This window comes from Cebidichthys violaceus, unplaced genomic scaffold, assembly GCF_023349555.1.
Source record: "Cebidichthys violaceus isolate CVI_PGR_0920_01 unplaced genomic scaffold, fCebVio1.0.p SCAF_72, whole genome shotgun sequence".
NCBI lineage: Eukaryota > Metazoa > Chordata > Actinopteri > Perciformes > Stichaeidae > Cebidichthys > Cebidichthys violaceus.
Window position 1 is genome coordinate 486,163 of NW_027176950.1, and position 13,356 is coordinate 499,518.

The 13,356-nt window shown below is 43.7% G+C and overlaps 1 protein-coding gene across 2 annotated transcripts in view; it reads right to left on the bottom strand.

The window, feature by feature from the left end:
- The window catches only part of srcap (Snf2-related CREBBP activator protein), a 32,616-nt gene that overhangs the window by 13,627 nt on the left and 5,633 nt on the right, over positions 1-13,356 (bottom strand). Inside the window, exons 4-20 of one of the 2 annotated variants that reach the window (XM_068736822.1) lie at positions 13,033-13,074; positions 12,436-12,705; positions 10,592-10,777; positions 10,354-10,494; positions 9,495-9,696; positions 7,541-7,710; positions 6,970-7,063; positions 6,785-6,874; positions 6,185-6,358; positions 5,847-6,070; positions 5,211-5,388; positions 4,953-5,089; positions 4,618-4,787; positions 1,418-1,747; positions 1,094-1,280; positions 826-995; positions 277-428 (exon numbers count right to left, since the gene is read on the bottom strand). In XM_068736822.1, the coding sequence (XP_068592923.1) occupies positions 277-428; positions 826-995; positions 1,094-1,280; positions 1,418-1,747; positions 4,618-4,787; positions 4,953-5,089; positions 5,211-5,388; positions 5,847-6,070; positions 6,185-6,358; positions 6,785-6,874; positions 6,970-7,063; positions 7,541-7,710; positions 9,495-9,696; positions 10,354-10,494; positions 10,592-10,777; positions 12,436-12,705; positions 13,033-13,074 (2,917 nt within the window). The remainder of the gene's footprint in view (positions 1-276; positions 429-825; positions 996-1,093; positions 1,281-1,417; positions 1,748-4,617; positions 4,788-4,952; positions 5,090-5,210; positions 5,389-5,846; positions 6,071-6,184; positions 6,359-6,784; positions 6,875-6,969; positions 7,064-7,540; positions 7,711-9,494; positions 9,697-10,353; positions 10,495-10,591; positions 10,778-12,435; positions 12,706-13,032; positions 13,075-13,356) is intronic. The other variant, XM_068736823.1, reaches the window with a different exon arrangement.

Below are 13,356 nucleotides of genomic sequence, written 5' to 3' on the forward strand. Positions count from 1 at the left end.
CCCAGAATCATTGTATTATCAAAAGCATCTGGACTTTGTGGTGTGATGAGGTTGATCCATCCTTGCAGAGCGAAGCAATGTGGTTCCTTGACACAAAACTTTTTTTTTTTCTCGTAATTTTATGATTATATAATCAACTTTTTCAGAGATTTTTTTTTCTGTATATTACCCTCTTTCCCAGGCACCATAATTATTATTTGTTTAACCTACAATGGTCCTAAAACACCGTCCTATTGATGAAATCATGTTGAAGCTTATGTTTCCCTCTTCACTTGCCTTGCTGGACGACAGGAGCAGGTTGAGGAGCTGAGGAGACCTCAGTGACTGGAGGAGGTTTGGGGGTCTGTGCTGCTGGAGGTACTGAGCAGGTCGGTTTGTTCATCAGGAGCACCGGTCGACTATCACTCTTAGGAGGCGGCTGGAACATCCTAAAACACAGACAGCGTGTTTATACATTTGAGTCTTAATACACTTTTTACAAAGTGCTAATACAGCTCTTTTAATTTCTAATATCTTGAATGGAGGGTTGCATCTGAAAATGCAGAACAACATTGTTCAGTATCAACATTGAAATTATGTTTTCATACTTTACTTTGCAGAGGAGACATACGTTTTTCAAAAAAAAAATCTTGCTTTAACTGTCTGAAACAGTGTTTGAAATATGCATCAATTTAATTTATTTAAATCAGAATTAAAAGGTAAACAAGACTTAAAAGCTTAAGCATTTAGTGCTATTTTTTGTGAGTACGGTTTTTAACTAAACGTTTGTCTTTGCAACTTTCTGTTTTGAAAAAAAAAAGTCTTTACAGCAGTTGTACTGCGTACCTGTTGACTTTCATGCGGACTGGTCTGGGTCTCGGGGGGGGTTCAGGGGACTCCAGGACCTCCTGGATCAGCTGGCGGCTGACTTTGTGGCGCGGCAGGAAGACGTCTGCCTGGTACCGAGACACGCGGCTCTCCAAACCAACGAGGTCAAACATGGAAAGATCGCAGCGCTGAGGACCCAAAAACATAAAAAAGAGTATTATATTATAACGTCACGTCATCAGTAACACTCAATACATGACATGTGTATTTTTCCTTTGCTGCCCACCTTCAGAGGAGAGACCTCCAGGGCGTCCTGCACCAGGGAGGCTGTGTGGAACACGATGGGCTTGGTGATGAAGGGGGACTGGATGGGTCGGGGGTCGAACAGGTTCGGGTGGTTGCACACTTTGCGGAGCTGCATCAGGATGTTGATCACAGACATGAAGTGACCGCTGGCCAGCGTTTCCCGGGTCCTTCGAATCAGAACGGAGAGACAAAGTTATTGATACAAACAATATAAGAAACGCAAGTAATCTCAGGGAATAATTAAGATGAGGGTTAAAAAAAAAAGGTAAACTATTGTTTTCAATTTAAACTGATATAGACTTACGAGGCCTGTGCCATGAAGTCGTCGTAGAGGAATCTCTGTCTCTTGGAGAGCCGGCAGCGCACCACATGCTCGTATTTCTTGGGCATCTGCTTCTCCACGTCGATCTTAATCCTCCGGAGCAGGAAGGGCCTCAGCACCTTGTGGAGCCTCTTCACCAGGCCCTCGTTGTACTCCTGGCTGCCCTCGATCATGCCCGTCAGCGGGTTGGAAAACCACTCCTTGAACTCGCGGTGGGACTGGAAGACGTGGGGCATGAGGAAGTGCATCAGAGACCACAGCTCCATCAGGCTGTTCTGCAGAGGGGTTCCTGTCAGCAGCAGTCGCCGGTGGCTGAAAGAGGGCGAAGACAACGTAGACCTTTAAAATACATGTAGTTAGATTTATAGAATTAGGATTATAGATGAGAAGGGAGAAGAGCTGGATGAATCTCAGTAAAATGGGGTTAGATACGACTCATTAAAACTGCATTGATTGACTTTATTCTTATTCGCTCTCCCTTTAGTTTTGGTCTCCAGAGGGAAATATCTGTCTCTTTAGCTGCTAAATGCTCCACTATGTTCACCGGTTAGTCTCCAACTGTGTCTGTTTGCTGCTGAGCAGGTTAGTTGACAGCAGGTTTATAAGACTTTGCTGCTGCTAAAAAGCTGTGGGACGGCACCAAAACACTAGTTATAGGCCGTGAAACCATAAAAGCTCAGCAGAGTTACTGGGAGGGTTGAGCCGGTGGAAACATTTTCAAACTGGTTTGATAACAAGCCAAACGTCAGACTAACTTTTACCACAAGGTGATTCTCCCAAGAGGAACATAATGAGACAGAGAGACGAGGAATAAGAGGTCAGCGACTCCAGTTCACCTGGTGGTGGTAATGCACCTCTAAGCTGGTTTACCAACCACCACTAAATACTGAAGAAGAAGAAGAAGAAGAAGAAGAAGAAGAAGAAGAAGAAGAAGAAGAAGAATTAGCAGAAGAAGAAGAATTAGTAGAAGACGAATAAGAAGAAGACAACGACGATGAAGAAGAATTAGTAGAAGAAGACTTAGAAGAAGAAGAAGAAAAATTAGTAGACGACGACGACGAAGAAGAAGAAGAAGAAGAAGAAGAAGATGCAGCAGATGCAGCAGCAGCGAGTGAAGCAGCTCCACAATCAGCAGGACAACTAACAGATGAAGGTTTTATTTTACACGTGGCCTCCTAAATGTTTTTCAGCTCGTCTCTTTGTTCAGCTTCAAATCCAGTTTTCTTTGAGACTAATTCTTCTAACCGTCTCTTGTCTAATTTGCCTGAATGTGTGAGAATGACAAATGCAAATTCAGCAGGTTTGCATAAAATTAATAGTGCTGTACGCTCGTACACTGAACCGGCACAACCAAATATCAACCCTAACCCTAGTCACTGATGGTAACTCCCTGTGAAGTCAATCAAAACACTGACAGCAGTGTGGAACAAATCTCTACAGATGATCCAATATTGTACATTCATAAAAACAAGACAATAATACTTTTACAGTATTGTTTGTGTTTTTAAATTGTTTGTAATTTACAAATGTGTTTCCTGGTTCTTCTCCCTCAGCCTCCATGCAGTAGTAGTAGTCCCCACATCTCATAGGACTACAACACCCTTGAGTTCAAGAAACGCACAGAAGTTTCGCATTAGCTCATCACCGAGTGCTTAAATATACTAAAGTGCTCTTTTATCTCCATGTATGCCTGAAGAAGATCTGTGACTAAAAGCTTGTGTGGACCAAAATAAAGTGTTACAGTGAAAAATGTCCACCAGCTGGAACGGGCCACCAGCCAAATGATGGCAACTCAGTCTAATCACACTTTAATGAGGGACAAACATCTCCATTTGTGAGACTAGCTGGTTAACATTCATGTCCACACACCACTGAGTAAACAGTTGAGTGCTCCGGTGTATTTCGGGGACGCATTCATCGTCAAACGTGGTTAATGCTGAATGACGGCTCGTCCTCTGCAGCCGAGTGAACGCTGACGTTTTGTGACAAGCAGCCGCTCACAGACGAGACGGAGAGGAATCCTTAAATGTGCTTTGAAGCACCACAGAGACGAGAATAATGTTTATTTTCTAAATCAGCATTAATAGTTTGTAAAAAGCTACTTGGTACATAACGCTTATGACACCTATTCAGATGATCCGCCTACAGGCCTGATTTCCAAAAAGAACACTGGAGTCATGATCATCTCAGTCTATTTGGTTATTATGTCACACAGTGAGCAATAATAATAATAATAATAATAATAATAATAATAATAATAATAATAATAATAATAATATCTTGGTGCTCTGCTTTGGGGAATAAATAGACATATGTTTGCCAGACTGCAAAGGGTGATCTAGAAACTACATGAACATTTGCATCAAAGCTGTTTTGTTGCCTAAAATGTCCTCTCCTCCTCGCTCCAGTTACAGCGAAACATTTGACATAATATTCCAACCAGCATGAAAGTCATGAAAACAAAAGTGAAACTCGTCCAGCTTCAACACTGAACGCATTTATGACATCTGTACAAAAGCGTCTGGAGTTGCAGCACAGAGTCTCCCTGACAAGAGTATTCAGAGTTTACCAACAAAGTGATGGCGGAAGATTTGGTGTCAAAATTGAAAAGCAAAAGTTCAACTTTGGCAATACTTTGGATTCGAACAGATTCTAATAGTGATCCTGATAATGTTAATGAGATCTGCATCTTGAGGAAGCCACTCCAAACAATGTCTGATTCCACCAGAAACACCACAACATCCCAGAAGCTGCCAAAACACCACCGCAGGGAAAAGGACACACAGTCAGTCCTCCAACACTAAAGATCAAAGTAAGCACGTTGCAAGTATTGAGCAACTATGAATATTCTTTCTTGTAAAATGTCCCGTGAAATCTGTAACATTGACACAAGTTTATCAACCGGTGGGGAAAGTTCCTCACTGTGGCATCACTTCACCAGAGAGAAGTCTGAAGTTTATTTTGTACTAGAAAGTGGTTTTGATTTCCATGAAACTGACTTTTGGACTTAAAATGATATGCATGTGGCGCTTGCCAAGTTGCCAAGGATCAAAACTCAAACTATATGATTATTAACCAACTCCACACCACCTAACTCATCTCTTTTTAACAAAGTCACACTGTGCCTGAGCATTAAAAATGATTCAGTAACGACTTCACATCACTGACGACGATCTACCGACCTGTTGAAGTTCAGCAGGCTCTGCCAGCGCTGGGACTTGAAGTTCTTGATGTTCTGGGCCTCGTCTAGAATCAGGTAGCGCCAAGACTTTCGCCGGAACGCCTGGTGATCCTGCAGCACCAGCTTGTAGGAAGTGATGCACACGTGGAAAGCGTTAGGCTTCGTCCAGCCCTGAGGGGAAAAACAACAACGATGGACAGTCAATATGGCTCAAAATTAAAAAGGTTACATCCATCACAGATACATGTATGTGAAGGAAATCGCTGCATCAGGTACTTGGAGATCATAAAGCAGGAAAAACACAATTAAACAGCAGCAAACTCATCAGCTCATTACCTGTCTCTTCAGCTTTCGCTCCTTTTGGCTGCCAAAGTAAGTGAGGATCTTAAACCCGGGACACCAGCGTTTGAGCTCCATCTCCCAGTTCAACATCACACTGGTGGGGACGATGATGAGGTGAGGGCCCCAGTTACCTGAACACAATAAGTCAAATGATAAAAGCAGCTAGAAAAGAAGGAACGTTTGAGTTTCTTTAGTGTATAAAAGTACGAGTAGCACTCTCGATAAAAGCATCAGGACCAGGTTGTATTTTACTTTTTTCACAGGCGAGGTGAGCCAGCAGAGCGATGGTCTGGATGGTCTTGCCCAGACCCATCTCATCAGCCAGAATGCCATTGAGCTTCTTCTCGTACATGGTGACCAGCCAGTCGAGTCCAATGTGCTGGTATTCACGCAGCGTGCCATGAAGCAGGAACGGGATGGGGGTCTTGACCTTTTATTAGGAGAAAAAAAGATGAGAAAACTATGGTTCAGAACCGCATAGGAGACACAAAGAGTCGTGTAATGTGTTCACAGCAAACGCAAAAGATGACAAGCACACAACTTTAAAATGCTCGTTTTCTGAATGGAGTTTGGATCGATCGGTGGTTGGCTGTGCTAACATTTGACCGGCTGCTCCAATAACACTCAAAAAAACGTCAACTAGGCACAAATACAGCAGCAATGTCAGTGCTTATACACATAAACATACACACACAGTTTTATCCGGTCTCTGTACAGATATGAGGAACTATCGTAGAGCTCTGGGTGACAGAAGACAATATTTTTTCATCAATTTCTGATTCAACGTCACTGAAAATCTCAAAAGCCTAGCGTTTGGTGTGAGTGCACCATTGCTTCTTAAGAATATTAAAGATAAATAAAATATTCCTCTAAATATTGGGGACTGACCTTGGTAGTAGCCAGCGTGTAGCCTTTAGGCTGTAGGCTCTCTGCAGTCGCAGCAATGTGGCTGATCTCCTTCTTGGGCCGTGAGCTGGAGGAAGGTGGGCTGTTGTCTCCCTCCTTCAACAAGACCTCCATCCCTTCATCCCCGCAGCCATCATCTTCCTCCTCCTCACTCTCCTCCTTGTCATTCCCACTGTCGTCTTCTTCTCCGCTGTCTCCTTGTGAATCTGAGAAATGTAAAAAAAAAAAAAAGGAAATCATTTAATAATGAATGTAAGAAGCTTCTGTTAAAAGCAGCAAACAGTCTTTAGGAAGCGTGCAGAAGTGAGCTGGGTTAGTACCGGAGGAGGAACTGTTGCTTTCCACATCGCTCTCATCTTCATCAGTCTCCTCCTCCTCATCCCCAGACACCTCTGAATCAGAGCTGTCTTTGGAGCCAGATGCAGACGGAGCCTCAAAGTCTGAGGCGTACGCTCCTTTGTACTTCTCCAGCAACTCCTCAACGCTCATGTCGCCTACAAGGGGAGCAGAGATACGTCAGCATACATGTTTACTGCTCCTGTTTAGTGTTTTTAAAGCAGGGCACAATTTAAAATGAATGACATGCAGATAACTGGCGGATACACAACACATTAAAACAGCAATGAAATGAAACACAAAAATGGAGCTTTGCTAGAAGAGCTTTAGGTTCAGTTTTTAACAAATAAATGATGATTATTCTACATATACCCAGCTTTTGGGTGTTTAGGCTGGAAAGAGGCAAGAAGGTCAGGGTCTATTTCACATGTTTCTCCTGGAAAAAAAGTCATCAATACAAATGATTTTGGAAGTGATTTGAAGTTAATTCCTCTTAACGCATTATCAGAAATCAAAAGAGCTCTTCAACCAGGAGAAAAACAAAGTAACAACAAGAGGCTGTCTCAACATGAAGGCATGAATACCTTCTTTGGCCAAGTCGTCCAGCTCCTCTGCGTGATCCAGGTTTCCCTCGACCTTCTCCTGAGCATCGATGGTGTCCTCCTCATCCTGAGCTGAAAACACACATCACATCTCTAATTACAGCTCAGTCAACAAAATACACACATCTATTTACTACTTTAGTTTCTTATATCGAGAGCACTCTTACCATCCTCTTCATTAGCAGTGAATTCACCGTCTTCCTCTTCCTCCTCCACCGATGAAGAGGTTTCATCAGAGCATTCTTCATCTGAGCCCGTCTCCTGTGTAACCCAACCATTCAGTGATTAAACCACATGGAAACATCTGTGGTCTGAATCAAAAGCACTCAAAACTAAATCTTATTCTGTAATGTTATTGAGGTAACAGTTCATCTGTTTTCTGATAAATATACTAATGTATTTCAGGAAGGTTTGAGGATTATCAGGTCATGTTCGGTCACAATAATCAAGGCATGAACATTTGATAGCAGCAGAACCCTCACGAACATTTGCTCACTTGCAAATGTGTGGTTTAAAAACTGGGCATTTGTAACATCTGTGTGATTTATGAGGTGAAAGTTAAGACTGAGACACAGCCTTGTGATTGTTAGCGTTCCAACAGGCACTCTGTAAGTAATGCACTGGAAAATAAACCCTGTATTTATATGTAAACGTCTGGAAAAAGAGCTTGTGATAACAGTATAATCTAAAAACCACTTTGAGACAACGATCCCAGTCCCATCAGGTCGGTGTTGGTACCTGAGGCAGTTTGAGGGTGCTGAGTAACTGTTCCAGGGGCAGCAGGCCCTCCTCCTTCAGCAGCTCTATCTCCCTCTGATGGCTCTCGGCGTCGTTGCCCTCCTGCTGCTCCTCCACCTCGATGGTCTCCTCGTCATCCTCCTCCTCGCAGGGAGGCTCAAAGTCTCTGTCTGCATGAAGGAACACGGATTCTTTAGCACTGAGAAATGACTTCCCGAGTATCGAACACAGCTGTGAGGAAACAAGAGAGCTGTATAACGTGTCGAGATTGATCGGGTTCATAAGACACCACCCGGAGGCTCGACTGCAGTTTCTCAAAGACGAGAAATGCTTCAATTATCACGGCCTGTGGAAGTAATTTGGTTTAAACAGCCTCGTTTGGGGGAGCTTTCAGATTCTTGATCAGACTGTGATCGCCACAGAAATGTTGCCAGATATTGAGATTTACAAGAGACGCGACAACTGACTCACAGACATGAACCACTGCCAAGTCTGAGCAAAACCCTAAAAACTGAAGTCACCTTCACGCTTCAGGAGTCGACAACATGGCCAGTGGACTAGTCAGACGGGTCTGACGAGTCTCAGACGTTGTGCCAAGAAACGTTTCACTGCGCTGAGACGAATACTAAGACTCCACATCCTCCTGAAGAGATGCAGTGGAGCTCAGGTAAGCAGCTGGGATTTGCACAGACATGTGAGAACATGGTCGCTTCTCACAAAGACGCAATAACCTTGACAATAAAAAAAACGCTTTTTTATCTCCGTGAAACAATTCCTCCGTGTAGCTATGACAACGTCCCCGTCTGAACCAATGATTCAGCTCTGAACTACAACATGGAAACAGTGAGCTCCGTTTATGAGCTGCCTGAACATGAGCTGTTTAGTGAAGAACTAGGAAAAGGTGGGGTGACCGTGGCTAAGTGGAGAGCAGGGCCGCCTTTCAATCAGAGGGTCGGCGGTTCGATCCCCGGCTCTCGACCAGCTCTGCTAGTCTCATGTCAATGTGTCCTTGAGCAAGACACTTAACCCCAAAATTGTAGATAGATAGATAGATAGATACTGAATTGTAAGTCCCTTTGGATAAATGCGTCTGCTAAATGACTGTAATGTAATGTGTAGATCTCAGCAAGGTGCGTCTTCCTCTCCCCTCACCAAACAAACATGTCAAAAGCGCCTGTAGCAGCTGAAAACGAGTTAGCGAGCTAGCTGTAGTTAGTTGCAAACATAATACTGCAGCTTTCTGATGTATCCACATTCCACTATAAACACAAGTTGCATACAATGTAAAATGTTAGCCTAAAACTGACAGGTTCAAGTGTCAGGATCCACAGATTTGTCTTCTTTACGGCTCCTTTTTTCGGTTCAGCTGCTCATAAAAACTTAGCCCCGAGTTCTTCATACTGTTGGAAGTTCAACAGACCACTCAGCAGCTTTTAGGCGTTGTTGTTGTTGTTGTTGTTTGTAAGCAGTCGGACGTGACAAGGAGTCACCTCCTCATGATACAAAGTCAATGGAGAGAGTGATGAATTGTTTTCTCCTACAGTGTGGTTGGGTCTTAATTGCGTTTTGTCTCATATAACAAATACAGGGATTAATTAATCTCGTATCGTGTCTAACTTCAGTGAATCATAACATATCAGGTATGAAATTATGCACAAAACAAGACGGCAACTTTTCGGTCAGTTTTGAGTTTTTGAGTCACGATAAAGACCAGAATGTGGTCTTTATGTGGTCTTTACAGAAAGCTTGATTTGATCCTCGCTGATTGTTGGATATATCTTTTGCAACTGAAGCAGTTGATAATAACTTGCTGCCGGTTAAGAGGAGTGAGGAGTCAGCAGTCAGTGACGGCATAAAACAGACAGTAAAATGAGTGTGAGTCACAGCAACCATGACAGGTCCTTAAGCAAACACAATCTCCCTACGCCTGACAGAGATGAAAACAGCTCCTCACCATCCTCATCAGCAGGTGGCCCAGATGTTTTGGGAGTCTGGGGAACAGGTTCCGGTTCGGGTTCAGCAGGCCTGCTGGGTGCCAGCGACTTGCTGAGGAGGTCCGAGTATTTCTCCGTCTGGCCGACAATGAAGTCCAGCTGAAGGTCCAGAGCCTTCTTCCTCTTCTCCTCCAGTCTGGACTGCTGCTTGTACTGCACCACCTTAATAGAGAGAAGATAAGACGTTAACATACAGCTGTTCATGTTGACTACACGCACACACAGAACAGAAACTCTGGAGCGAGAGGTTCACCCCGACAGTTTTGACGACGACGATCAAACTCATTTGTTAAATACAGATTTAAAGCATATAGGTCAGGCACCATCAACAGGTCTTACTTAATATTGAAAATATGCCAGTATTTGAGTGCCTTTAGATAGAATTATGACCAATCTGTGTTCAAAATAAATTAACAAAAAAATGAATTGTCTGCATTTTCTTTGTCGTCCCTATATTTCAGCGAAAACACACCGAACCTTGACCCAAAAGCCGAGGTACGTACCGAACCCGGAACCCAAAAAAAATTACTTTTTGTGTACTGCTACACCACTGTTTTTAAACACAGGGTGAATTTTACTTGGTGATTTCAATAGAAGCTACAATAAAGCCTAAATGCCAAATGTTTAACCATACTTAACAGGATCATTTCGCTTGTTCAGTTGGTATGTGTGCATTCTACGGTCTGAAAAGTAAAGTGTTTTTAATTTCTGTGGGAAAAACAAAATCAAACAGGCCGTGATCCTCCCAAATTCCACAGCTGAGCATCGAACCGGAATGTTTTGTTTGCTCATTGTTTTTTTTGTGTGAATCATCCGTACCTTCTCCACGCTGCTCCAGAAAGCCCGGACCTCCTTTGCGATAGAAGAGGCGACTCTCCTGATCTTAGAGTGCTCGTCTCTCTTGGCCTTTTCTTCCTTTTGCCTCAGCTCCTCGTGGTGTCTCATCACCATTCGTACCACCTAATAAAAAAACAACAACAGGACACATCAAAAACATACATGCATAATCAGAAATATACAACACCTAAAACACTCTTTGATAAGAAACTCGACCCACCTTTCTAGCCACCCCTCTCTTCCACCGCCTCTCTTGAGCGAAGTCTCCGGAGAGCCACTGCATCTCCTCACACAGGTAGTCCCAGTGCACTTTGGGTCGCGGCGGCTCCGTCAGGCGGGTGAGGCGCTTCGTGGACCAGAAGCCCTCTCGCTTCAGCGACTGGGTCCGATGCTCGATGTCCGCTTCCTACAGACACACAGCGGCCAAAACCACTCATTGAATCCTGCCAACGCATTAATGTGCTACAACAGTGTTCCTGTAAATGTGAGATGGAAGAGGAGGGTGAAAAGAAGAAACGGCACAGGCTAGTTATGTCTTAGTTTATCTCCAGAAAAGGGAAAGTGTTTGGGGGCATTAGGGATTTATCAACTTAATAATTTACTAGTATTTTGTTCATACTTTGTACCCCATCAATCACCCAGAGAATAACTTGAGCAGAGCGGAGCTCTGAACTGTAGCGCTAACAAGCCGGCTGATCGACTCACACTTCAACACTCGGTCCATAGTTTGGTTCATTTCAAAAGACCTGCAGTGTTTTGGATAACAACGGCTTTCCCTGGTATTAATGTTGCAGCGGAGAAACTGTTTCTGGGGAGATGGCTGATAACCACACCCCCACACCCCCACACACGCTAACAAATGGGTGCAGTTCACTTTTTATTAAATACAAATCTGTGTCTTTAAGACTTTTCTCTGCTTTTTTTCTGTTCATCAGACTCCGACCTCCATCAAGACCATTTAGATTAACTTGCCAGTTATATTTCACACTGCATTCAGAGGACTAAAGACATGAGTAAATGGTTTGGCACACGGTGAACTGGACTTAAAATACTGACCCCGCTTTCCATTGATTGGCTCACAAATCATTTTAAATAGAAAATCATCTCGTAAGATTCCCTCTAACCTACAGCACTACAGTTAGTAATTAAGTAAATAGTCAGAGCGACGGCGTCTTCAACTAAGGCTGCTGAACTATGGCAAAAATCATAATTTACGTAAATCATAACCTTTACGTGCTAATCTAGAGCCAGTCAGGGCGCATCATCACAGAGGAAGTACACCCGGCGAGGGCAGCGCATCGCTTTAAAAAGGAAAAGGGGCGCACTGGATTTATAACACAAGAGCGGCATCGCGAAAGGGAATGCTCCACAATATTCGTTTTATGTCCATTATCTTGTTTTCATTATCATTGGAAGTCAAAATCATAATTGAAATTCAATTATTTGCACATTTGTTGATTTCTACTCAGCCATCCAGTATAATCCAGCTGGACGGAGGCAAAGTAAAAACATCAAATAAAAGAATGTTTTCAGGGGTTAAATCAGGAACTACAAAGAACTTCGAGGGTTCTTCCATTTGTTTTCCCCGTCATCCTCCCTTTCTATCACTCACCCTCCTAGTCAAAGTAGACATTAAATAGTAATTAACTGATCCAAAAGTCGATAAAAAAAGTTGGTCCAAAGTTGCATCTTGATCATATACACATGGCATATTAACTAAGAATCAGAGGGCAGTCTAGTAAAAGTCCAAGCGTCTCATCAGCTGTTCCTGCTCCAGGAGGTTTCTCTCCTCCATTACTAACCAGGATTTTCTCCTCTCAAAGAGGAGCCTATTTGAGGCAGCAGGTGGGAAAAAAATCATTTTTGAAAGCACAATTATTCTCAGTAGTGTGAGAAAGTGAAGCGAGAGGGTGAAAAGGATGACGGGGAGATTGACGTGCTGGTACTGGTATCACTTTGTTTATGACACCTCAAACCACCTGTGGAATGTTAAAACACTGCTGCAAATAATAAAAAAGGCAATACAATGATTTATTTATATACTGCATGTTAAGGCTCACTCACATGTTTAGCCAGCTCTGCCATGTCTGTGCGGCGCTCTCCGCGGGGTCGCTGAGGAGTGACCTGATCCGGCGGGGAAGAGGAGGAGGAACTGTAGCCCCCGACGGAAGTAGGAGAGACAAACTTCCCATGAGGCCCCCGGAGAGGCGAGGACTTGTCCCGCCGTTGACTGGACCAGTCGCTGGAGGGCGAGGGTCCGGGGTAAGAAGAGGAAGTGGAGGGCGAGGCGGGAGATGAATTCGCCGTGACCCTGTCCGCTATCCACTGGCGTACCTGAGGGCCGAGGGAGGAAGGTGAGGAGGAAATTACTTCACACATTAGCGAGGTGACGGCAGCGAGATTCACCGAGAGAAAAGCCAAAAATGCGTGAAAAAGGGTCAGAGGGTTACAGGAAGCAAATGCAGACATGCTCCAGAACTACAAACAAGCCAGCTGCGACGTTTCTGTCAGCTTTCGTCTCATGCAGAATTAAAATCAAATAGCTTTGTTAAAGTCAAAATGCTCCCCGTCATTAGCAGTGACAGCGTCAGGACTAGGAAGCGCTCGTGAACATCCCGTTAAGAAGTGAACCTCTGTGGGTGTCTGACAGCCACCACTCACCTTGAGGAACAGTGTCTGTCTGTCTGTCCTGCTCTGTCCATGCTGGAAAACACACATGGCTTAGCATGCGGCCAACTTCAAAGACATAAAATCACTATAACAAACACTGTTCACATGGAGTACATGCAGCAGGATGTGTGCAATGACACCGTGTTTAGACGGTGAAGACATGACTGTGTAATAACAGATTCATCTCTTTTTTTAGGTTGCCGGCTGATTTACAGCTCACAAAATGATTAAATAAATCAGTCATGCACTGTATCTAAAAGGCAGAATGAGTGGAAGTAAAATCACCGACCACTAGAAGTGTTAGTCAGTGTCTGT